General features: G+C 44.6%; 1 protein-coding gene across 1 annotated transcript in view; it reads right to left on the bottom strand.

The window, feature by feature from the left end:
- The window catches only part of DAAM2 (dishevelled associated activator of morphogenesis 2), a 114,663-nt gene that overhangs the window by 28,599 nt on the left and 59,338 nt on the right, over positions 1-26,726 (bottom strand). The window contains 14 exon segments of the mRNA XM_038553978.1: positions 584-883; positions 1,498-1,682; positions 1,819-1,877; positions 5,508-5,646; positions 7,649-7,766; positions 8,779-8,845; positions 8,934-9,037; positions 10,224-10,319; positions 10,321-10,335; positions 11,367-11,700; positions 15,190-15,284; positions 15,736-15,810; positions 18,749-18,838; positions 24,335-24,560. Coding sequence (XP_038409906.1) covers positions 584-883; positions 1,498-1,682; positions 1,819-1,877; positions 5,508-5,646; positions 7,649-7,766; positions 8,779-8,845; positions 8,934-9,037; positions 10,224-10,319; positions 10,321-10,335; positions 11,367-11,700; positions 15,190-15,284; positions 15,736-15,810; positions 18,749-18,838; positions 24,335-24,502 — 1,845 coding nt within the window. The 5' untranslated portion in view covers positions 24,503-24,560.

Below are 26,726 nucleotides of genomic sequence, written 5' to 3'. Positions count from 1 at the left end.
CTCACTGCTGAGCATCTATTAAAGTACCCAGTGTGTCTACCTTCTTCCGGGAGGATGCCAAAACGGCTACATTTTGACATCAAACTTTTCATGGCAAAGGTTTTGTCATGTCCCCTGCCATGGCCTCAACATTTCAGTCCTTTGAACACACTGCCCTGATCTTTAGACCTTGGCCCAGGATCCTTGCCTGTATCTTCCACCCTTTTCCTCAAATAGATGCCAGCCTTAAAATTCTAGCCCAGCCATTGTGTTGTCAGAAATTGACCCTGCTTGGCCCATGCTCTGGTATTGACATCACTCCATTAACCCTCAGCACATACAAATTCCATCTGTAGGTGGCTTTCCCCATGTGAGCCTTGGCACATGCTAAGCCATCTCCTCCCAGTGTAGATGTTCTTCCTAGAGGGCAGTGAGCTGTCTGGCATCAGCAATCCCACCTTCTGCATCTACTGTGCCTTCACTTACCCCTACCAAAGAAGGAATCCGGAAGAGGATATCTACAAACAATGGGCAGGCAATCCAGGGGCTGACTGGCACTGTCTATAAGAGAATGGACCCACTTGATCTTTTCTTTGTTACTTACCTCATTCAGCTTGACCCAGTTGAAGGACTTCAGTGGATGGGAAGGCTGGGGGACACACTTCTTCCTGAGTGGGATATCACTGCTGGGGCAGGGGTCTGGAGGGAGAGGCAGGCCCATGCTGAAGCAAGGTGGGGCACCAGGGGGAGTGGGAGGCCCACCAGGTGGAAGAGGTGGTGGTGGCGGTGGGGGGCAGCAGGGGAATGGGAGAGGGGGTGGAGGTGGAGGCAGGTCATTGGTTGTCATTGAGGAAGACAAGGTAAGTGGGCCCCCAGGGGGAGGTGGGGAAGATACAGGTCCTGCCTGTGGGAAGACAGAAAAATTAAAAAAGATGAAGCCATCAGCAATGAATGATGCCTTTCAGATCCCCACCACACTATTCCTTTTCTTATTCTTATTCTTCATCTCCACTAGAACCCCAATCCTGCTCTCACTTCCTACATTTTACCCCCCCCCCCCATTTCTTCTATGTATCCTAAATATCAAACATGCACATAGACACAACCAGAGATACATACACATACATAACACTGGACAAAGTCATAGTTATCACAATGCAACAGCAGGAATGATACATATAGTCATGTAGGCCACTACCTGCGCAAGGGTAACCAGCTGTACAGGGAGGTGGGGCAAAATCATACTTGCACTCTGCTTTCCTAGGTGTGTTTCCTGGGACAGTGTCACCCAGGGGAAAGAGCATTGTTTTTTTTGTTTGTTTGTCTTTTGTTTTTTTTTTTTTCTAATTAACACAAAGGTAGCCACCCTTACAACCTCATAGTTCCCTTCTCTCCTGGCCTGAGGTCCTCCTCTCACTTCTCCTTCATTCTGGGGTACTTAGCCCTTCCCCACACCTGCTCTTCCCACCCTATCCTGAAGGTCTCAGCTCAATATGTAAAAGGAATGTGTCCACATACTGAAATTTCACTGAGTTGGGCTACCAGCTCTGCCACTTGTCCTCGAGCCTGGCGCAGCTCCTGGGACTCTCGGGCCAGTTTGTCCTTCATTTTGTTCAGTGTCCGCATCATCTCTTCCTTCTCCAATGTCTTTGTCTCACATTCTCGCTCCTTTCTCTCCAGCTTGCTCACCAGCTCCATGTGTTCTGGGATGGGGGTGGGACAGGAGAGGAAATGGAAAGAGAGAATATGAATATGTGTGTGTCCACCTCTAATGGGTCCTGGGCTGGGCAGGGGAGGGGTTGTGTGGAGCATGAAGTAACTTTAGACAGAGCCCCCTACCTTTCCGGAACTTCTCTGCCTGGTCTCGCCACTGTTTCACTTCATTCTCATTGATGAGCCTGGCGGGGAGTACAGGGAAAGGTCTGTTGATTATTGGCTCACAACTTCCCAGAAGACATATCATTCCCCTATTCCCCACATCAGTTCCCTGATCTCCAATCTGTTCAGTCATATCAAGGAGGCTAGGATTTGGACTCTCCAGATGTCTCTCCAGGTCACCAACCCTAGCCAGTTCTCATGTGTCTCTCTGTGGACTACACAAACTAAAAGGTCCTTTAAATAACTTATGATTAAACCACTCTGCGATATAGTTGAAGTTCTTGAGACCAGATTTGAAGAAAACAGCTTAACTAATGGTAGAACTAGGACTAAATCTCAGGCTTCCCTTAGTTGTCTGATGATTTGTACTACTTTGCAAAAATTTTTTTTGCACTGAGAGAGATCAAAATGTTGGTGCCACCATGGCCCAGGCTTCCAAAGACCAATGTGTAAGAATAAGAGAAATCACCCATACCAGCAATACTGAATGAGTATGTTGAGGGTGAAGAGGAGATGTATCTAGATCACAGAAAGTCCTCACTCATGTCAAAATCTTGTAATGAGGGGGGCACTTGATGGGATGAGCACTGGGTGTTATTCTGTATGTTGGCAAATTGAACACTAATAAAAAATAAATTTATTATTAAAAAAATCTTGTAATGGGGATTAAGCTATTACCTAGACACCAAAGTGTAATAGAGATGAAATCCCAGTGTGAGATCCTAATACCATGGACTTTCTTCAGAGAGTTGGAACAAATTATTTTAAGATTTGTGTGGAATCAGAAAAGACCCTGAATAGCCAGGGGAATTTAAAAAAAAAAAAGAAAAAAGAAAACCATAGCTAATAATCATTTTCTTTTGGTAACTCTGAAAACATGGAAGAGTTAGATTCATGATTCTTGGCCTCCTCAATCAAATCAAGGATATAAAGAGGGAACAGGGTATGAGAGGGGACGTAATTTGTGAAGAGAGTTCTTTGGAGAGAGTCATTACCATCCTTCTTGGGGGTGCTACCTCCTTCACCATCATCCACTGGCTTCTTTGGACACACTCAGAGAGTTCTGACCCACATTCCCTGATGTTGGAAGGGAGGCATGGTGGACTGGAGCCTGACTTGGGGCCAGGCAGGTCCAAAGACTGAAGACACATTAACCAGGGGAGTGGTGCTGTGCCGGGACCATCCAGCACTCCTGGAATTTGTTGGTAGAGATTGTACCAGGATTTCTCATGAACCAGATGTAAGCATCATGGAAAAAAAAAAAAAGCATCATGGAGATACTGGGATGATGCCATTTTAAGTCCTGTCCAAGATGTCCACCTAGCAGAAAATTGCACACTTTAACATTGTGCCATTGTGCACTGAATTGCCAGTGAATCAGGAGCTGATGGAAGGGATGATAACAACCAGTCCTAGGGGATAAAAAGGCCTTGCATGGCCAGTGACCAGGGTTTTATAGTGAGAGGCATGTAACAAGGAACTTCAGAAGATCTCAGAAATAATTCATGTCTCTATCTATGTGCCAAGGCCAAAGGATAGGAAGCCTGTCTATTAAGTTACCTAATAAAACAAGACCTTTCCCTCTGCTGCTCCTTCCTGCCCCCATACTGCCTCTGGTAAGGGTTAGAAACTGGTTAGTTAATAGAAGAGGTGGTGTTTCTGTGTGTGTGTGTGTGTGTGTGTGTGTGTGTGTGTGTGTGTAGAATGGGTTAAAAGAAAAACAGAACAGAGAAAGAAAGCTGGTCATCACACACACCCTTCCCACTGTAGCTTCCAGCCCCAGCCCAGCAAAGAGATTTAATGCTAAATCAAATCTAGAATTCACATGGTTCACATCTGGTACTAGTTCTTCTAGTTGCAGATTTGAGACTATGTTTATGGCTTTAAATGATCTTAGAACTTCCATTGCCCAAGAAGAGGCATAAACATTGGACCTTATGCATTTTCATCCTCTGGCAGAGGAAAAGCTTCCCCACTAAATAGTGTAAAGAATTAGTAGAAAACAAAAATAAAAATTAGAATAAAGCTGCATTTTGATTACTTTGCTAGTTGCACTTGTCCAGTGTACCAGTGGGATTAACTACATGAATACCCAACTACTTGTACAAGTGAAAACAGTAGCATGAGTAGTTCAAAAATTGTTTTCTACCTGGCTTTGGAATTTGACACGATGAATCCTTGAGAGCCAATTTATCTATTTAAACGGCAACTAGTTCAGATTCTCATTTATAGCAGCATTATTTACAAACGCCAAGATATGGAAGCAGCCTAAGTGTCCATCAATTGGTGAATGGATAAAGAATATGTGGTGTATATATACAATGGAATATTATTCAGCCATAAAAGAATGGAATCTTGCCATTTGCAATGACATGGATGGAGCTAGAGAGTATAATGCTAAGCAAAATAAGTCAGAGAAAGACAAATACCATTATGATTTCACTCACAGATGGAATTTAAGAAACAAACCAAATGAGCAAAGGGGGGAAAAAAAAGAGAAAGAAAGAGACAAATCAAGAAACAAACTCTTAACTATAGAGAACAAACTGATGGTTACCAGAGGGGAGCGGGGCAGGGGGATGGGTGAAATAAACAATGAGAGTTAAGGAGCGCACTTATGATAAGCACTGGGCAATGTAACAAATTGTTGAATCATTATATTGCACACCTGAAACTAAAGTAACACTGTATGTTAACTAACTGGAAATCAAATAAAAACTTAAAAAAGAAAATTAAGTGAAAGTTTAAAATTAAAAATTAGTGTTAACATAACATCTGATTATTGCTAATTTAAACTTGGTTCTCTGTGTTTCTCTATACACAGGGTCAAAGAAAAGCCAGAAGACCTTAGGCTCTGACATCCTTATCCAATAGCTTTAGTCAAATTGCCATGCTCGATTTCAGTGATCAGCAAATTTTCTATAAAGAGTTAGAATAAATATTTTAAGTTTTATATACCAGGTATAGTTTCTGTTACATAGTCTCATTTGTTTTTATTTATTTTATTTCTTTGAAGATTTTATTTATTTATTCATGAGAGACACAGACAGAGAGAGGCAGAGACACAGGCAGGGGGAGAAGCACACTCTCCTGGAGAGCCTGATGTGGGACTTGATCCCAGGACCCCGGGATCACGACCTGAGCCAAAGGCAGACACTCAATCACTGAGCCACCCAGGTGCCCCTCTCATTTGTTTTTAAAAACTCTTTTAAAATGTACAAATTATTCTTAGCTCATGGATCATACAAAAGCAAGTTGGAAGACTGGTTAGTCCACAGACCATAATCAATATGTTTAAATTCTTCTTCTATCCACTCCATGCAGTAGATCATTAAAGCTGAGTACACTCCCAATAAACCTGTGCTGTTCAATATGGTAGTCACTAGCCATGTTATGTGGCTATCTGAATTCAATTAAAGTGAAATAAAGTTTTTAACTCAGTTCTTCAGTCACATTATCCACATGCCAAGTGCTCAGCAGCCACGTTTGAACAGTGCCTATATGGAACATCTCCATATTGGACATGTTTCTTATGGTGCATTTGGAGGCATGTGGTTTACGAGAGGGAGCAGAGGTTTCACTGTGAGAGTCCACGAAGGAGAGGGATGGGGAAGAAGGAGGAAGACAGGTGGGAGCTGGCCACTGCTCACATGTTGACAATGTTCTTGACGTTGAAGTTCTCCAAGGGAGCCAGGTCAGGGTCCACACCCCTCTCGTCCTGGAGGACAATCTGCTGAAGGATGCGGTCCAGGAGCTGCCACTGCTGGAGGTAGCCACCGTTCCGCTTGTCTGGGGGTGGAGGGAGGACAACAGACATCATAACTTTAATGAGCCCTGGAGCCCCCTGGGACCCTGCCCTAGAGTCACTGCCTGGGCCCAGGCTGGTGAAGCATGCCTTCTTCCTCTGTTGGCAAGATCCCAGTCTGATAGGGGAGGCAATGATGCTGCTGATGCTGATGATGGAGATTCGCAAATGTGGTCATTTGTTGATGATCTGCAACTCACTTTCTATGAATGTGTCAATTCTCTACACATTTCTCTACTCCCTAAAGTGCTTACTGGTTGCTTTTCTTCCCTGTAGGTACCCTAAGTGGCCTATGCCTTGGGAATGCAAATTGCCTTTTCCATTATCTAAAAACAGTACCTTTCAGAAAGTAAATCTGCTCCAAAATATTACCTGCTAAATAATGAAGACTCCAGGGAAATTTTAAAAAAGGAAAAGGTTTTAGGATTATCTATGCTGTTGTTCTACAGTGAAAGATGAATGGAAACTAATTACAGGTATGGACTGAGAGAGAGTCAGAATGGGTTGGAGAAGTGCTAATGGAATTCAGGCAGATTTCTCAGTGAAGGTGACCCTGAACTGTGAAGGCAAAGGCTTGTGCATGATCTTACAGGGCCCTGCTCCCATCCTCTGTAATCAAGGTTTGGTGGGACATGGACCTTCCTTTCATGTGCTAGCCACAAGTCCCCATCCCTCAGTTCTTGATCCCAAGTACTTTCTCTCAACTGACCACCAAAGGAGGTCAACCAGCATGATGACGACCTCTAAGTCAAACCATAATGCTTACAATGGGAAGGTTATGTCTGCAAAACCCCATGTTGAGGCAGAAGAGATCCATGGTCAATGTTCATGGAACACAACACATAAGACCCTGTGAGAGGAGATGCTGGGTTTCTCAGGGACTTCCTACATCTTCTGTGCGGATCTCTGGACTGAACTTTAGAGAATGGATACCTTCCTGGTCTAGGTCACTGTATCTGTTTTCCTTTCCATCACTTCACTGACACAGGCTTTGCCATGTAGCATAGTTTTCCATTTACCTCTCACCTGGGAAAACAGGGTAAAGCCAGGTCACTGGCTCACAGAAGTACAACATGTTTCATCTAAGGCCATGACCACAAAGAAACAAAAATTCCTTCATATCTACAGATTTTCCCAGCCTCAAGTTCATTCACTATAAAGTGGTTATAATAATGCCCACTCCTAAAGTCATTTTGAGGTTTAGAGATGCTATGCCTAAGGGCCTTGCATCACACATGACCCAGAGTTGGCATACAGTAAGTTGTAGTTATTGCCATCATCAACATGAATACCCGTGCCACCATCACCACCACTAGAGTCTGCCTAGATTGACCATGATGGTTGGCCATATTAGTCTTCCAAATTTTCAATTTTCTGAAGAGCTTAAATACCAAATGGTACAGTTACAGCTCATTTCAAATTGCATGCTAGGGTGGCTATTAGTAATCATGTGCAATTTATTCAGTCACTGTGCACACCTGGATCTTAAGAGCTTAGCATCTGCTAAGCTTAGATGCTGACCTTTGATATTTGCAAAGAGACACAAGGGTAATAAGTATGTTAAAGTGGAGCTCACAAGGTAGGGATGGAGGAGTTGATATACCTTGAAAAAAGGCATGTTCAGTCTACATCTGTGCTACTCCCCAAAACTTGTTTTTGGAGCTCCCCAAGAGGATGGATCAGTCCCCTGTCATAAGCTGATAGCTGTTTGATTTTGCAGTGATCAAGCTACTGCTTGGTAGACCAGGACCTTAGCACTCTTCAGGGCCTAGTCATCAGCTTCTCTCCTGGGTGACAATGGATGTCCTGACCCCAAAGAAGGAGGGAAGAACAAGGGCCTGGATCCTGTGGTCAGGCCTCCTGGGGGGCATTACAAAGAGAGACCCAGTCAGATTCGTCAACCCAGGGGTTCCTGACAGCTTGTTTCAACCTTCCACTAGCCAGGGCCCAGGCTGGCTGAAGAGGTGACAATTGCAGGCTACTCACAGGGCATCTGTAGGCAGTGGTGCAGGACAGACAGCAAGCAGGGGTAGGCTTCAGTGTGCTTTAGCTTCTTGTGGATCAGCTCAAACATCTGGGAAGCACTCTTGGTGTCGATGTGGACCTGAGAGAATGGAGGGCACAGTGAATGGGAAGGAAGAAGAGAGGAGAAAATCCTACTTGCATCCACTGAGCCCCATTCCCCAGGATGATGTTCCCGGGCTTAAAAAGGAAGGCACAGAGAAAAGGAGGAGGGAGATGTCCTAATTATATAAAGCAGGATTTCTCAATCTCAGCACTATTGGCATCTTGGACCAGAATCATTCTTTGTTGTGGGGAGCTGTCCTGTTCACTGTAGGCTATTCCACAGCATCCTTGGTCAGTATCTATCAGATTCCAGTGGCATCTTCCTTGCACCAGTTGTAACAACAAAAAATGTCCACAGGGGAAGGAGGAGGCAAAGTCACTCCTGGTTGAGAACTACTGATTCAAACTAAGGGAAGGGGTCAGGGGCATAGACAACTCAAAGACCATGTAATATAGTTCCACACAACCTGGGTTCAAATTCCAGATCTACTCTCTCATTGTGTGACCACAGGCAAGCTAATCTCAGTCTCTCCACCTGTAAATCCCAGGCTTTTGTGACAGTATAATGGGTTGGTGCTTGGTGACTGCAGCACCACTAGAAGGAGGTTTCCATTTGGATAGAGATTTTATAATATGATATTAAAGCAGTAGAATTGTGTATTTTCAGGGTTATTGAGGCCAAAATGAAAAGACAATCTGGTTTGTGAAGCATGATCTGGTAAGTGATAGGGAGACAGGACTCAGGAAATTGCTGGAAAGCAGAGGGAATGTCGTCTAGGAGAGGCATTTGAGAATAATCATGTTTAAGAACTGGCTCTCTTTCCTTTGGACATTGTGATCTCCCAGCAGAGGAGATACCCTACCAGGTTAGGCCTGCCAGGTGAGGCCCCCAGAGCCAACACACTTCCAGGCTCCAGAAGTAGGACCTGGTTATAGGGCCGTTCACCAGGGAGGCCAACCAACACTGGACCGACCACATGGGATCTGGAGGAGAGGCTGTGGGGCCACCAGGACCCCATGCAGTTATCCCATCCCTGCAGGCTTCTCACCATGTCAAACCTCCTGGCTAGCTCCAGGTCATCCTCATTCCGGACCATCTCAAAGAAGTCTAAATGCCTAGATAGGATGGGGGGATAGAGTAGAGTAGATATTACCTCTAGGTAATCCATACATCTGCAGTGGGGATGGGTGGCTTGGGCCTTACTTGTCCAGGATGGCATTCTCATGCTGCCGGAGTTTGTCAATCACAGGCTGAATCCCCAGCATCAGGAACTCGTACCGTAGATGAAGGCGGAACTCCAGATTATCCTGGGGATCACCAGGGAGAACAAGAATTATTGGCTTGTGGCTCTTCCACCAGAGTCCCCAGTGGACCCACCCCAGTCCTTGTCCTACCCTATCACCTGCAGCAACCCATCTGGAACTGCTTCAAGTCCAGCGCTCCAAGAAAGGGCAGGAGGAGATACCCTTGACCTTGTTATTTGCTCCTATTAGGTTTCCTGCTTCACTTCCTTCAAATTTCTTACCAGTTTTCTCAGCCTTTGGCATCAAAGAGTGATACGATAGAATAATGTAGAACATAAGCTTTGATTTCAGACAGGTCTTGGTTCAAATCCCTGCTCTGACGCTCACTAGTTTTGTGACTTTGTAAAGCCTTAGTTTCCTCATGTGTAAAATGGGAATGATATTACTTACCTATAGGGGTGATACTCATTAAGAATTATCTGATGAAGTACGGTTACCAACTAATCAGAACAGATTAGTATAGCTAGTATCAACAAAGATGATGCCAGCACCTTAGGGACAGATTTTTCCCTCACCTCACCAAACCAAACTCACTAAACCCACCTCACCAAACTCAGCTTATCAGGACTAGATGCAAGAAAAGTATGCTGACAGAAAAGAGGGAAAGGTAGAGATTATTAAATTGCCCCTTTTGACCTTTAACAAGCCAATCTTGGTTGGGGTAAGTGGTTCCCTTAGAATTTGGGGAGTTAACCTGCTCTTCAAGTTCTTCTTCAACTGTTGCTAGTTTTACGGTCTGAGAACCCCATTCTGACCCCATAGTTAGGAAAATCAGAAGCCATACCTCCTAACAGAAGGTGCTAGAGGGCATGGCCAGCCAACTCAGAAACCAGTCCAGGAGCAGGTCTTTAGAAAGAAGGGTCCACACTTGCCCTCCTCCCATAAATGATCCCCCACCACCCTAAGCCAGCATCAGCTAGCCAAGCTTGGGGTTTGTCCAGGAGACACATAATGCACAATGCAACCCATGCAAGAAACTCCTCAAGAGCCCCTCATGACAGCAAGGTTCATGACAAGCTATTCCTTCTCTGCCCCAAGTGAAGGAGGCAAGAGTTGATAAAGATAATCCGAAGATAGTGATGGTAGTGACAGTCACACCAACAAGCGGTCTCGGCCCCTTCCCTCTTGCACACACTCCCCTGGATCCAGAAAGTCCAGGAACAGTAAGGGCAAGGAGAAGATGATTCACCTCTCCAGCTCCAGCATTAAGGACAGCATTGATGAAGGACATGATGGCTGTTTTCAGATTCACTTCATCCCGATACCGGCCCAAACTTCGGTCTAGCTTCATTCAGCAGTGTCTGGAATGAAAGGCAGGACAGGAGAGGAAAGGTGGGCTCAGGCTCCCACATACCCAGCCTCTCTGCCAGTGCCCCCACCATTCCAGCTGCCGAGCCTGCCCCATATGCTTGCTTTACCCAATCTATCCAGCTTACCTTGGGCCCTCCAGAAAGCTCAGCTTTTCCACGAAGCATCCTTTGCCTCTCAACAGCTCAGTCTCAGTCCTGCCTTACTTCCTCTCCACTCATTTCCAGGGCTTAGTTTATTTTGTAGGGCAGTGCCAAAATGCTGCTTCAGCACTTCACAGCTATTTACAGCTCTAACTGTTTATGGCTCGTAAATCTTCCTGCCCAGCTCCTTGACGGCACAGACACTGCCTTTTACCTCTTTTGAATCTCTTACAAAGGGTCAGGGGCCACTTTCTGCACAGGGTAAGTGTCTAAAAATGATACTTGGTCTATGGTAGACAAACCATAGTATTTGTAGTGACAGTTTACATCTATTGATACTTACTCTACATAAGACACATGATACTAAACTATCTCATTCCTTTTCTGGGGCACATCAAGGAGAGGAAAAAAGAATAGCATGGCCTAAGCATCCAGCACTGTTCCCCAGGTCCCCATGGTAAGCGCCAGCCGTAGGGCTTAAAATCTTGGCCCTAGCAATTGCATTCCATTCCATTTTTTAAATTTTTTAAAAATTTATTTATTCATGAGAGACACAGAGAGAGAGAGGTAGAGACACAGGCAGAGGGAGAAGCAGGCTCCATGCAGGGAGCCTGACATGGGACTTGACCCCGGGTCTCCAGGATCACTCCCTGGTTCGAAGACAGCGCTAAACCACTGAGCCACCCGGGCTGCCCTCAATTCCATATTTGACTGAGCCGCTGTAATTAGCCAGGCACCCGGCTCAGAGATGTAGAGCCATAGACCAACAATCCAGTCTCAAGAAACCTACGGTCTAGCGAGGAGTCCATTTTCCCAGCCAAACTCATATCTCTTAAGGTCCCTTACATCTTTGTATATAAACCCTCTGCTAGGCCCCTCACCTGAAAGCGCGTCCGCTCAGCTGCATACACCTGGTAGTGTAGCATGGCCTGCAGCACCTTCTTGTGGCCACCAGGCACCAGGCACACGGCGCCCAGGATCTCCAGCACGGCCACCTTGGTCTTGCTGTTCTCTGTACGCAGGCTCTGTGCAATGGTGCTGATGGCCTCAGGCTGCGCCAACACATGCGCCCGCCCCTGGGAGTTGTTCATCAGAGCCTTGATGCAACCGATGAGGGAGGTGTGGATGCGACTTTCACAGGTGGCATGGTCCATGCTCCGGAGGAAATTCAGCAGACAGGTCAAACCCTCCAGCTCAATGAAGCGTGTCACAAACCTGTCCAGGCCAGAGCCATGAGCACAACAGGTGTCCTGAATTCGCATGTTATTCTTTTTTTTTTTTTTAAGGTTTTATTTATTTATTCATGAGAAAGACGAGAGAGAGAGAGAGAGAGAGAGAGAGAGAGGCAGAGACATAGGCAGAGGGAGAAGCAGGCTCCATGCAGGGATCTTGACGCAGGACTCAATCCCGGGATTCCAGGATCACAGCCTGAGACAAAGGCAGACGCTCCACCACTGAGCCACCCAGCCATCCCTGAGCCACCCAGGCATCTCTGCACGTTATTCTATATACACTTTGCAAATAGTTACCCCCTAACCTGTGTCCCACCTACAGTAGCCACGTGGCTCATTTAGAGAGTTTACTGAAAGCACTGAAATCCTATCACCCTCACAGGAGACTGATGCCTTATTTGCACCTTAAATACCATGTATTTGCAGGTCATTGACTGTCACTGCATAGCTGTGATGGTGTATACGTGAAGGGAATGCTTGTAGCAATTATTACTATAATTATCATTGCTATTAAACCTGGAAATTCATCTCCAGAGAGGATGGAGATTAAGAGAATTACAGTCGGAAGACAAAGAGGACTTCTAGACAGGGCAGCCATCAGAGTCACTGGGTCACAGGACCAAGGCTTGGGAAGGCCCTTTTCAAGGGATCCTTATGAAAATAGCTGTTATCTGGAATGTTAGAAGCAAGCATTAACAGCCATTTCGTTCAGGAGTTCCTTTTTTTAAAAAATTTTACTTATTTATTCATGAGAGACAGAGAGAGAGAGAGAGAGAGAGAGAGAGAGAGAGAAAGGCAGAGACATAGGCAGAGGGAGAAACAGGTTCCTTGCCAGGAGCCTGATACAGCATTTGATCCCGGACCCACGAATCATGCCCTGAGCCGAAGGCAGATGCTCAACGGCTGAGCCCCCCAGGCATCCCTTGTTCAGGGGTTCTTAATCTGGACTCTGTGTTCCTCTAAGGGGTCTATGGCTAACGTGCAGGGGTCTGTGAACTTGGATGGGAAAAAGAAGTTACACTTTTATTTTTGGTAACCTCTACCTGAAATGTATCATTTCTTTCTATGCTGAATGTGGGCAATAAACTACAGTGGTATTCGCAGAATCTGTGATTTTGTTACCCAAAGAAATCAGCTATTTTTATATCAAATTATAGTTGTTGCAGGTGTCTCAAACTATCATTTCCACTCATCAGCACTTCAGAATCATGGTGGTTGCCAGTTCTTACTGTTTAAAGCATAAAGAAGCACATTAATTGCTACCTCACGAATTTTGCATATTTGGTAACTGTATTTCAATTTAATTGGTTTATTATTCATCTTATCTATTTTATTATTTAAAAATATCATTCTGATAAGCAGTCAATAGGTTTCATCTGGTGCCAAAGTCATCCATAGCACATGTGCCCTCATACACGCAAACACACAAAAAGGCTTAGAACACTTGATTTCATAGAATAATAATGATCTAAGGACATGTCATAAATGGAGCTGAGGGAACCGTTGCATATAATTAATACATTTGGTCCCAACTTTATTTGTGTATTTCCATATTATTATACAAATATGTCTATAAAATAGAACATACTCTCAAGTCATTAAAATGTGTATTATTTATTTCTATTATACACTTTCCTGTATTATGCAGAATTTCCACCATGTATAACTTTTGTAAACAGAATTTTACTAAGGGAAAGAAAAGTAAAGTGAAGTGGGAGACAAACCTGGCAACCTTCCATCAACTCCTTTCCTCTATGTCCTCATCCTTTCTGCATCCCCTTCCCATACAAGCCCCCCGCCCCCAGCAACCACAAATGGGATTAAGATGCTCCCATTCTCCCAAGGTTCTAAGTTCTGGCTCCCAAAGTAGAAAGATTGGCCTCTACTTCACACACACGCACACACATAAATGCACACAGGCAGGCCAGTATGCTGGTAGACATTTAACAACCGGCTTTCTAAAGAAAGAAAAACAAGGCCTGATTGTAGTGTTTCCTAATTTCTAGAGTATAAATATTCCCAGCATAGCTAATTTCAAGCTATCAATGTGACATCATTGAACATGGAGCTGGAAAGCGAAGCAACATTTATAGTACATTTGAGTCTTGAATAGCACGGATTTGTTCAATAAATACAGTACAATACTAGGGATGTATTTTCCTTATGATTTTCTTAACAATTTCTTTTCTGTAATTGTAAGAATACAGTATATAATATATATAACATATAAAATACATTAATCAACTCTGTTATTGGTAAGGCTGCTGGTCAAAAGTAGGCTGTTAGTAGTTAAGTTTTGGGGTGTCAAAAGTTATATGCAGATTTTCGACTGCATGGGCATTGGCACTCCTAACAGCCACCTTGTTCAGGGTCAGCTGCATTTCCACCACGCATATACAACGAGTATACACTCAAGACCACATAGAACAGTAAAGAACATACATAAAACCAAAATGCAGTAAGATCATTAGGTAATTAGGGAGTGAAAAGTTTTAAGTATTTATTACTTTTGGTTTTGGTATAACTTACTTAGTTTTAAGTTTATATAACATTATAGTCTAATCATAGCTATGTTTAATAAGCAGCTTGCAAAACTGCTGGAAATTTAATAGTCAGTCCCCACAAGCAGCCACAAGCCAGCTCCCAGGCACCAGGAGAACCTGTGGTTCTTGTCCCACTTGGGAACTTTGCACAATGTGGCCTAGGAAGGGGTAAGGGTCTTTCTTTTCAAAATCATCTGCTTTTCCTGGCCTGCATCACTCCTGCAGGTGGTAGACTCTTGTCCACAGACACCACATCTCCCCCTAGTGGCTGAGTATCTCTTGCCCACACTACCCTCCTTCCTGGCCGGGGTTCTCATCCTCAGAGATCTTTCTTGTACACCTTGTCCATACACACCTTGTCCATAAGGCCACCCTCTCTCTCATTCTGTTCTCCCAAGAAAAACAAGTACCTGCCCTCAATTTCTGCTCAGATGGCTCTTCAGGACCTGAGGTTTATGCCAAATTCTTTTTTTTTAAAAAAAAGATTTTATTTATTTATTCATGAGAGACACACACACATATACACACACACAGAGGCAGAGACACAGGCAGAGGGAGAAGCAGGCTCCATGCAGGGAGCCCGATGTGGGACTCGTTCCCAGGACTCCAGATCATGTCCTGGGCCAAAGGCAGGCGCTAAACCGCTGAGCCACCCAGGGATCCCCTTATCCCACATTCCTACATTCTTTCCCCTGGTCCCCCACATGCCCATGCTCTGAAAGCCTCCCAGCTCCTCAGAGAGAGGGGTTGGAGGAGGCCGGAAGTAGGGCTAAGTGCAGGGAACTCTAGGGGATGCCCAGGAGTAGAGCCAGCAAGGGAACAGGGACTGGGATGGGAGCAGAGCATTGGATGGAGCTTCAGAAAGTTGAGGGGGACCACCGGGTGAAGGGGCGTGGAAGGAAGTGGGAAGGGGAAACACACTGAGTCACCTCATGGGCTGTGTCCGGAGAGCTGTCTTCAGGTCTTCCACAACTTGGTTCCTCATCTCCGTCTCTTCCTCGTCAAAGGCATACAGACTCTGCATCTGAGGTAGGTGGGAAGGGGCGGAGGTTCTGCTGTGCTGCCTGAGCCCAAGCTCCCTGCACCCTTCCCCCAGGCCAGGTGTGATCCAGGAGCCACTCCGGCCTCAGGGAGAGTAAGGCCTCAAGGAATAGTTTACTAGGAGCATCAGACTCTAAGAAGACCCAGGTCCCAGTCCCAGACTTCACCTTCCTTGTCTGTGAAATAGGAGAATTATTGGTTCAGCCCATTTCCCAAGACTGTATGATATACAAATGGTTAATAGATGTTTAAATGGCCTAGACTCACACAGAGAATGGAGGGATTAAAGAAAAGAAAATCTCAGGAACAACTCAAAGGCTGCTTGCTGATCCCCAGGTGAGCAGGGTGTGAAGTTCAGGGAAAGACAAGGGAGGATCACTCTCCCTCAAAGCTTTTCCAGGTGGGCACAGGAGAGGGGCAGAGCCATTGCTCACCGCAGCCATTGAGTTGATGCGGTCGATATAATAGTCAGGCCAGCTGGTGGCCAGCTTGTTGGGGTCCTCCTGCTCCTGGAACAAGAAGAAAGATTGTATGGATCAGCTGGAAGATAGGCCTGAGATCTTGAGCCTCATTCCATGCCAGCAGATTTCCTTTCTAGCCCCACCCAGACAGGAATAACTTTGAGGAAGTTACAAAATCTCTCCAGGCTTCCATTTCTTCCTTGGTAAAATGCAGATAATGAACATGGAATCTCGTGACTGGCCAATTGACATGGGCAGAAATCACAGAGATATATGCACTTTCAATAAATAATATATATAATATAAATGTTTTTCCTGTTGTATCTGTTCCCTCTTTGCTTCTAAATAAAATATAATTCTATGTCTGTTCAACTTAATAAAAATCTGCACTTCCATTTCATATATCTGGCTTTTAAATTTGACTAATGCTATCATTCTCGTTGTATTTTACAGAAGTATTAGTTTGTGATAGTTTGGAACTTAAGTCTTTCTCTCGGATTGTTTGAGAAATACTAATATAAAGCATTTGGTGCAGTTCCTTGGCATACGGTAGGCACTCAGCAAACAGTAGCTTTACTAAAAGAGGGAGACTTCCAAATTCCTGGGTTTTGGAGAGACTCAGGAGGTGTTAGTGTAGTTTGGAGGCAGAGCACAGGGCTTTTGGCCCAGCCTTCAGGTTCCAAGGGAAAACCTCAATTCCTCACCAAGGATGGGCAAGAATAATGAGAGTTGAATAAATATTAATGCTGATTGAAGAGCTAGCCCCTCTCTTCCAGCCAAGGAATCTGGCCCTGGGTATTACACACACCTTGTTCCTTCCTGTCCCTGGTGCATTTGGACGTTCCCTCTCACCTGCCTTCTGCTAATCTTCTGCTTTCATATATGCACAAAAACTTACCTCCCCTTCCAGAACCTCACTGACAAACCACCTGCCTGCCAGTTGACCTGGACTTTGCACTGCATCCCTCGGCTACATCTACTCAAGCTTCACCAGTTTGTTTCTCAAAAATCAAATTTTAGACCAGTGGGATTTGGTCTTTGTGACTTCACATGGCTATATGTGACTTCTCTTCATGACTGAGGCCCCCTAATTCTATCTTCTGACCTTGGGGAGGGGATCACAGAACCAAAAACAAATCCACTACCAAATATATAGATCCTGCCTTTGCCAATTCATCATTTATCCATTCCATATTGCATTAAAGGAGTACCTACTACATGCCAATAACTGTACTGAGCCCTGAAAGTACTCAATACAAAGTAAGTCTCTGTCTTCCATGGAAGAGTTTAGTGCCAGAGGCAGGGTAAAATTCTATGGTAGAACCATTTATAGTGGGCTGTGGAAGCCCAGGGTGGGAGCATCTAAAACAGAAGGCCCATAAGGGGTCTCTGAGAGGACTGAATTATTAAAGATTATTGAAGCTAAGACAGGTGGGAAGGGTGTTTCAGAGAGAAGAAACACCACATGACAAAAGAGGGGTATGTGAAAGTATGGAGGGGATATCGCATGTAATCTGGTTTGGAAGGTAGAACAAGTTGTCCTTGTACTTCAGCAAATTTTTTATTTTAGTTGTGTAAGAGATCAATTCCATAGTATATCCATTTGGAAAGTGGAGAAGCATGAGACATGATTAACTACTCCTAAAGTTCATTTTTTCCTTTCTCCTATGACTTGAACTTTTTAAAGATCTTCTTTCTCACAATGAGAGTCTTGGACATAGAGCACAGTATTCTGCTAATTACAGTGTCTAGTAAATGTGCATCAAGTATACTAGACTAGTGTGCACAGCCCCTGCATCTTGCCACAGGCCCTTAGACTCCAGCAGGCTTGGGTTCTAGCAATGGTGCAGCCACTGGCCAGAACTGGCTGGGAGCTTTGGGCGAGTCCACTGCCTCCTGAGGCCATCCTTGCTTCAGATGCAGAAGAAAGGACTAGACTGAATTGTTCTGCAGCTCCTTCCAATTCTAGAGTGTTGTAGCATTCTAATCCTCCAATTTTATAAGGTCAGGGAGCCCCAGATGGGACAAATACCCTCAGGTGAGAAGAAGAAAAAAAAAAAAAAAAGCCATGAACAACAGGCTCAGGGAACATGAAGGAGCAATGGCTCAGAAGGCTCAGAACTGCCACAGACCTGCCTGTCTTCTCCCAGTGAAGAGCAGATCTGAGCCTCAGGTGTGGGAGTAACTGGGTCCTAACTCCCGAACTCCTATACTCTGAGGTCAAAGGAACAAGCTGCTAGTCTGAAAAAAGGGAGGATGGAGGGGAGACAAGGAAGATGGACCAAGAAGGAGAAAGGCTAAAATAGAAGAGAGGAAGAGAGATACAGAGAAAGATGTGTAAGACGCATACACATAAGAAGAAAGACCAAGGGAGACAAAGCACTGCTGCTGGGAAGCAGAGGGGAGGAGATAATATCCAATGAAGCCCCAACTGGAGCCTGGCACACCTCTTCCTAAGGAGGACCACAGTCAGGAGACTGAAGACATCTCTTATTGAAGGAGAAGAGAGGGAGGAGTAGGTAGAGAGCATGGGGGCTGATGTGTGACCCCGATGTACCTCCTGCCCTGTGAGGCTGAGTCTGGGACAGAGTGGGGGCCAAAAATTCAGAAGAGACTACCCCCACCCAGACTGAGTCCTTACAACAAAGTTGCCCTTAGGTGTGACACAGGGTGGCATACCCTCCAGGCAGGCACAAAAGGGAGTGTGGACTTGTCATCTTTGAATCTCCTTAATGCAGCCCTACTCCTGGAACCCAATGGGCACCTGTGTCAAGGGTTTTTGAAAAACCGAATCCCATTTCCCTGAGTGTCAGCGCCATGAGAGCAGGGAATTTTTTGCCCTGATTTATTCATGGTAATTCCTTCAACACCCAGAACAATGCTGGTGTATAATAAATATCTGTTGAATGAGTAAGCAAGCATGGAGGCAAGAGCTGTCCCATGCTGGGGACCCTGAGGTGGCAATGGAAGGGGTCAGACATGGCACCTTCTTCTTGCTGCAGTAGATCTGCCATTTCTTCTCTGGAGGCAGTGCAAACACAGCCTCCCGGTTTTTGTCGGTGAGATCCAATTCATCCTGCAAAGACAAGAAATAAAACCCAGAGATGGTTAACATTAGAATACTCAATGCTACAGGAAATTGCAACTCCCCCAAACCTATCCCTCAGCCTACTATCTTCCTCCAGAGAGTATCAAAGTATGATAGGGCAATTCTTCTTTGGCTAGAAATACAGCCCTACACCACCACCCCCATTCCCTTACATCTAGCCAAGCCTGGGCTGCCTCTATCCATGCTTCCCTTACTTCGTGTCCACCCCTACTTGTCTCTACAAATTCCGCCTTCCTTCTCTAGGCTCCCTGCTCCCTGTCCATCTCCTTCCTGCATTGCTTTGCTAGTTCCTAACCCTCTTGCCCCAGGTTTCTAATCTTCCTTTCCTTGTCCTTCTTAAGCTTGTCAACATCTTAAGTCAAGGCCTGACAAAGCACTCAGTCTATAGACCTAGATTTTACCCCCATCCTGCAAGTATCCCTGCCCTTTGAGTTTTTCCCCCAGAAATTCTCTGGTTCCCCCAACCTCGGCATGATCCCAGCACAGGCTGAGGAGAGCTGATGAGGACAAGAAGCTGTGCAACTCTCCTGGCAAGAAGAGTATGCCATGGCAAGGGAGCTACTGATCTGCTTGCTACAGAGGTGTGCCTGTCAGAGGCAGCTCCTCCACTCACACAAGTCTGGGGGCTCCATCAGGATAACCCACACTTCTCAAGCAGTAGAGTTGGGTGGTTTCTGATGTCATCAAATTTAGGGTCATTCTATAGGTAGTTCGGAATAACACCGTAGGTTTGCCTGTGCCAGATGGCCTCTAATAACCTCTCTTACTGAAGATTTTTCACTCGTGATTCATGAGCTATGCCAAGGCTCATCAAAGACATAGTTAATAGGCCACAGGAAACATAGCCTGCTTTTCAACTCAATTATTCTGAGAGCTTTCTTTTTCAAAATCAAAAGCAATACTTGCATTAAGATAGTAAAGCATACTATTAATAATCTTTATATTTTCAAAAGTGATAAAGAGTGAAAGTAATATTAAGAAAGTCTAAGGGTCTTGAATATCAATATCCCTTTCGCTATACTTTTAAGGGAGAATATTGAAGACTTTCCTTTAGGTAGATCAGAACTGTCCAATGGAAATACAATGTGAGCCAAATGTATTTTCAAGAAATTTCTAGTCATAGTAAAAATTAAAATGGAATAGTTGAAGTTATATTTAATAATAGATTTCATTTAACCCAAAATATCTAAAATATACTCATTTTAACATGTAATCAACAGAAAAAAATATCAGTGAGTTTGAAAGAAAGAAAAGCATCTAAGTGTGGTGTTTATTCCATCCTTATAGCTCCACTCAGTTCAGACCAGCCACATCTCAAATATGCAACAGCCCCAAGTGGCCACAGCTGCCCTCTTGGACAGCACATACAAAGATAATTTGAAACAATGCCCATCACTTCACCTGCCTTTGGAACTAAAGATTCCTGCAGATCTAATGCTAAACAAAGGTTCTTCCCTAGAATCACTGTCTACATATACCAGTAACATCCTTAGTCAAGATTCCTAGCACCCTATGCTAAAGTTTCTGGAGTATTTCCTTTCCATGGTCAGAATCAGAGATCAAAGAAAGAGCAGAGATATATGCACCTTATGCTTCCTGTGCACACTGCATCTCTTCTTTTTTTTTTTTTGCTTACACGGTTAATTCACCTGGACTGCCCTTCCTTACCACCCACCCTATAGACCCTGGTCTAATTTACCCAGGCTCAAGGTCAGCCTCTTCCAGCAAGCCTTTCAGAGCCATTCTAAGACCACCTTTTCCTTCCTGAACTCCAAAGCAGTTACATTCAAACTTGGATTCTGGTTACGTATGTATTTGTCTCTTCTCATCAGTGGTCTCTGTTGCTAAATCAATGGCTATTTCTTGGTGATTTGGCTCAGCCCAGGTAGCCTATGACTGACTGAAGATCATTCACTCCTTATTGAAGCTCCCCTAGTTACTGCGACAACCACGCTCTCCGGTAATCCCTCCAGTTTTGCTCTATGTTTGTTTTGCTCCCTTGATGTCTTTTTGTCCTCTTTCCTACCGTCACATGTTGAAGTCCCTCAGGGCACCATTCTGGGTCCCAGGGTCTCCTTCCTGTATGCTTCCCCAGATAAAGACTTTCCAGCCATTCCCAAGGACTGTTACTACTCAGACTCTCCTGAACCTGTGGCTCCTGCCCACCAATTTCCTGAGCTTCAGACCATGGGACCCAACTGCCTCCTGTGCCTGTCTATTTTGATGGCCCTCAGGTACCTCACACATTTATATAGTGCTTAATGTTCATGCCAGGCACTGTTCTAAGTGCTTAATGTTTACTCATTTTTTTTTATTTTTTTTAATGTTTACTCATTAAACTCACAACAATCCACTTTACAGATGTGGAAATTGATGCACAGAGAGAATATGCAAACTGAGCTCATCATCCCAGGCCCCTTAAACATGAGTTTCCTCTGGTATTTCTTATCTTTTACAGGGCCCGAATATCTACCCAGTTCCTCACATCAGAAACTTGGGTATTCCATGATTTCTACTCACTTCCCAAGCCCACTAAGTCCTATTATTTCCTTCTAAATAACTCTTCAATCTGTCTTCTCCATCCTCACTGATGACACTTTAGTCCAAGATATCATTCTCCCTAGCTTGGATAACACCAAAACCCTCCTAATGGTCTTCTCATAACCCCTCTTCAACAGAGAATTCTGAATGGTCTTTTAGAAGACCATCCTGCTTTGGTGACTTCCTATCAACCTTAGGATTGAGTCTGAAATCCTTACTCTCATCTTCCATGGTGAACCCCTAAAGGCCCAGCTCTTTTCTGACCAAAGATTCTCAGAGATGCTGCTTCTCCTGTTGAAGACAACCCTCTGTCATTGTTCTGTAACCCCATTCACTTCTCTAGCCATCACTCTTTTGGATCTCAGTGAAATGTCACTCTTTGGGGGAACCTTTGTGACTCCCAGTTAAGAATTTAACTTCCCCGCTAGACATTGTCACAGGTTTATGAATGTTCCCTTTCCAAACACTACTCTTGTCATTACTGTTCAAGACCAGTCTTCCCTATTAGATGTTACATGCTTGGGGGCAGGATCTGTGCCTATTGGTTTATCATAAAGTTTATGAGATCCCTACAGGTCCCAGCACACAGCAGGCTCTCAAAGAATCTTTTTCATTTGTCTGCTCAATGCTGATCTCAATGCTCAAAACTAGCTCAATGTTAGTTTGCTCAGTTTGTTTGCTGAGGTTAGTTCTCCTTGCAGATATAAGACTTGTGTGACTCATCCTTGCTTTTGTCAAAGTACTTTGTAAGGAGTCCTGACCACTCCTAAGATGTTCAATAAATACTTGCTGAATAAAAGAGCCAAAGAAAGGAACATTTCTCATCCTGTCCTCCTTTCAAAGCTCATGTGTTCTGTTCAAGAAAATAGACCTGCTCTGATAATGTAAGAAATATATTTTTTATCTTTGTTCCCAGTTCATAGCATAAAATTCCCAAATCCCTTGGAATTCTATGAGTGACAAAAATTGATAGGAGCATCTTTTGCTCCTGACACAGAGCTCCTAAATCACTTGGAATCTCCTGGGTGGCAGGAGCCTCTGTTCTTCTAGTGAAACAACTCTGGTGGGACCCTAGATACCTTCATGGGGCTGGCCACCAGAAAGATCAAGCTTTGATTAGAAGCCTAGAATTTTCAGCCCCACTTCTCAAACTCTGGAAAGAGAAGAGAGACTGAAGGTGAAGGTAAAAATTTATTGTACTTACATGATGGAATGTCCATAAAAACCCCTACATGACAAGACTTAGAGGGCCTCTGGGTTGGTGACCACATTCACATGACTGGGAGGATGGTGCACACAAACTCTATAAGGCAGAAGCACCTGTGCTCAGAACAGGAGCCCTACCCTTCTGGGCCTTACTCAATGTAACCCTTCATCTAGCTGTTCATTTGTATTATTCGTAATATCCTTCATAATGAACTGGTGGTAGTAAGTGAAGTCTTTCCCTACATTCTGTGAGCCATTCTAGCAAATTATCCAACTGGAGGAGAAGATCACAGGAACACTCAACTTGTAGCCACATCTCTCTGAAGTGTAGGTAACATGAGGACCTACTTCTGACTGGTGTCTGGGTGGGGGGCCATTTTGTGGATCTGAGATCTTCATCTGTGGGGTCTATGTTAACTCTGGGTAGTTAGTGTCAACATGGAGTTAAGTTGTAGGACACTAGTTGGTGTCTGCAATGAATTAGGGAATTGCTTGGTGTGGAAAACCCACACATTTGGGGTCAGCAGCATTCTGAGCAAAAAAACAGATCTTAGTAGTAGTAACACCAATCAGGTTCCAAATGTCATTCTAACCTAGTAAATACTTTGTCCTCTCCCACCCATGCTCCACCCTGAGAAAAGGAGGAAGGTTTCCTGAACCTGAGTTCAGGAACAACAATGAGTTTCCCTAAACCTGATGTGATGAGGAAGGTGGATAATTTTTTCCCATAACCCGCATGGTTTTATCTTATAGTGGTCCAGTTATCTGAAGAGCTAGATTGCCTTAATCAAATACAGTCATTAGCAAAATCAGGTGTGAAATCCCACTTCAAATCACATAGCATTTTTTCTCTACTGGCTTGACTACTGGCCAGCCGTGAGAATGAGTGACCAAGAGCTAATGGTAGATGAACTTGTGCTTATTACTCTATGCAGGATTCAGGCCCGAGTCCTGGGCATGGGTCCTGCATCCCTGGTCTGGCAGTCCCCTTGGCTTTGTCCTCACCGTCATACCTCCAAGAAGAGGAATCATGCTTCTTTCCTGTTCTTTTTGTGGTCAGAGTATAGAGTTTCACATACTCACTTTGTGAGTGGTTCTCGCAAAGACATAGTGCGCTCTAATCTAAATGAGCATTACAGAGTCAGGAAGAGCTGGTATCAGTGTGAAAGACAGAGCTTCCACTGCCATAAGCTAGACATGAGATATAATCACCCAGCCCTGAACTAGGCACAATAGAGGCATCTCTACCTCCATATTTCTAGTCAATCATTCCCTGCTTTAAAGATCTGGAATCTGCCTACAGATTCCCAGTCTCTCCCTTGTTCCTGTATCTGAGTTGAAAAGATCCCAGGGAAGTTCCAGAGAGCAGGAGAGAGAAAGGTGTCAAGTGTTCTGGTATTCTTCGAAGCTCCTCACTGCCTTATTTTACAAAAGCCTGGACCTGTTCTTTCATGGTAGCCTAACTGCTGTGCCATGAGGTCTTGGAGATACGAAGTAGGTCCATTCTTCCAGGGACATGTTTCATGGTATCCAGACCAGTGAATGACTTATTTCTCCCTCACAGGTGAGGCATCCTAAGAGGCTTACCCTAGCCCCAAGCAGAGTTTCAAAGGTAGAGAGCCCTGCACATGGGTCTCTGCCCTCTGTCCTGCTCTCCCTGCTCCAGAGTCCTCCTCCCCCTTGTCAACATCCTCCCTTCCCTATCCCCTCACTGACCACCAGCTCTGCGAAGCGGACGTTGAGCTCCTCTGGGTTTGGGATAGGACTTGAGAACTCCATATACTGCAGAGGATGGGTGTCCCGGAGGTTGATCTCAGGAAGGCCGCTGCCCCCAAAGCAGCACAGGAAGCCCAGGCCATGGCGGCTCCTCTTGCGGGGGGCCATGGTTACTCCAGGCCAGGCGGGTAATCAGCAGGCAGATGCCCTAGGTCCTCATCGTGATCTGGCCAGGAGAACAGACAGCACAGAGTGGTCAGGCAATGGCAGCCAGGTAGGCAGGGACAGTGATCACTGAGCCACCATAACTTCTTTGCCAGTTGTTAGAAGCCCTCAACCCAATAATCAGGCCCATCCTCCCTTCTCTCACAGCTTTCTGTTCCCTCCAGCTCCTTTCACCTGGAAGCATTTCTTTCCCATCGTGTCCTCTAGTATCTCCTGCCACAAACACTTTCAGATTCTCCCTTCATGCCCCGTGAGAACAGAACCGTGAATTACACCCTCTCCATGATTGTATAGTGGGTATCCTCTATCCTCTGGCAGAGCCATTTTCAGAAGGGCTCAGTCAGTCACTAGATTCATTTTAAGGTGTATAGATGCTTGATTTAAAGGTTTCATCCAGGGCAGCCCAGGTGACTCAGTGGTTTAGCACCACCTTCAGCCCAGGGTGGGATCCTGGAGACCTGGGATCAAGTCCCATGTCAGGCTCCCTGCATGGAGCCTGCTTCTCTCTCTGCCTGTGTCTCTGCCTCTCTCTCTGTGTCTCTCATGAATAAATAAATAAAATATTTTTTAAAAAATTTTTAAAATAAAGGCTTCACCCAATGGAAAAGGAAGGGCTGAAGTAGGCTGGTGGGGGGATGGCATGGCTCTTAGGAAGTAGAGGATAGAAGTCTCCAGAGGCCTGTAGGGTTTTTGCCAGTCTGTGTGCTCAGGTATGTCTAAGGTAAAGTGAACTGTCAATAGGACATAGGTTCACCCATCTATCTAGAAGGAGAGGTAACCCGGGGCAGTCACCCCTGGGGGAGTGAACCCCAAGTAAGAAATGGAGCTGATCATTGGGATGGTGGTCTGCCAATACTGAAGAAAATCTGGTCAGATTTATTTTCCATACCAACCAAGAACAGAGGGCACCACTTTGGCCAGAGACCAAATATCATGAACACCCTACAGTTGAGCGGTCATTGTAACAGAAAACATTAAATTTCTAGCTTGCCACTGGGAGAGCCTGATTCAACGGTGCCCCAGCTCAAGGAGGAACGCCGGCTAGCCCTAGTTGTTGATGCCACAGAGGTTCTAGATAGATTAAGCCCAACTACCTGCACATAGGCTTTCCAAAAGGGCTAAAACCACCCTTGACCACTACTGGTTCCTAAATATGCTTTCAGAGAACCTGGTGTATTCAGGAAAGCTTACCCACAACACGGCTGCCCAGTCACACTTGTATATCTTCTTTTTTTTTTTTTTCCACATAAAAAGGATGCTCTTTCCTCTATTATTAGCACAGATCTGGGTCAGGATTTTTTAAATTATAAAATACACATAACACAAAATTTATCATTTTAACCATTTTTATGTATATAATTCAGTGACATTACATGCGCTCACATTGCTGTGCAACCATCACTTCTATCCAACACCATGATTTGTTCATCTTGCAAAACAGAGACTCTGCATTCATTAAGAAATAACTTCTCATTTCCCTCCCCCCCCAAACCCCTGATGACGACCTTAATTTCTGTCACTTAGGAATTTGACTACTCTAAGTAGCAACATGAGTAGAATCATAGGAGTAGAATCATACAGTATTTGTCCTTTTGTGACCACCTTATTTCACTTAGAACAATGTCTTCAAGGTTCATACATGCTATAGCATGTGTCATAATTTCCTTTTTTCTTTTAAGGTTGAGTAGCATTCCTCTGCATGTATATACCATGTCTTATTTATCCATTCACCTATCATTGGATACTTGGGTTCCTTCCTCCTTCTGGTTATTATGAATAATGCCACCATGAGCATGGGTGTATTAATCTCTCTTTATGTCCCTGCTTTCAGTGCTTTGGGATGCATACCCACAAGGGGTCAAGATATTTTTAAGTCTTGACTCTAAGCTATTTCTCCCAGGCTTGATCATTAACAGAGATTATCAGAATATATTCATGGTCTTTACCCATACCATTGCTAAAAATGTTGACCACTACAAAGATACAGACAGACCCAAAGGGCACAGCTGCCTCATCTGGGAATGCCAAAAAACATGTCATCAACACTCTCAAGGAACAGTCCTTCAGCCAGCTTGGAATCCATGAACCCAAGCTCTTATCCAGTCCTCTATTCTATAAAGACACCATATGAGACTTTTCCTGAAGCCTTGTGGAATTTGAGATATGC

The sequence above is a fragment of the Canis lupus genome, chromosome 12, assembly GCF_011100685.1.
Source record: "Canis lupus familiaris isolate Mischka breed German Shepherd chromosome 12, alternate assembly UU_Cfam_GSD_1.0, whole genome shotgun sequence".
Classification (NCBI taxonomy): domain Eukaryota; kingdom Metazoa; phylum Chordata; class Mammalia; order Carnivora; family Canidae; genus Canis; species Canis lupus.
This window is presented reverse-complemented; position numbering and strand designations above follow the sequence as displayed.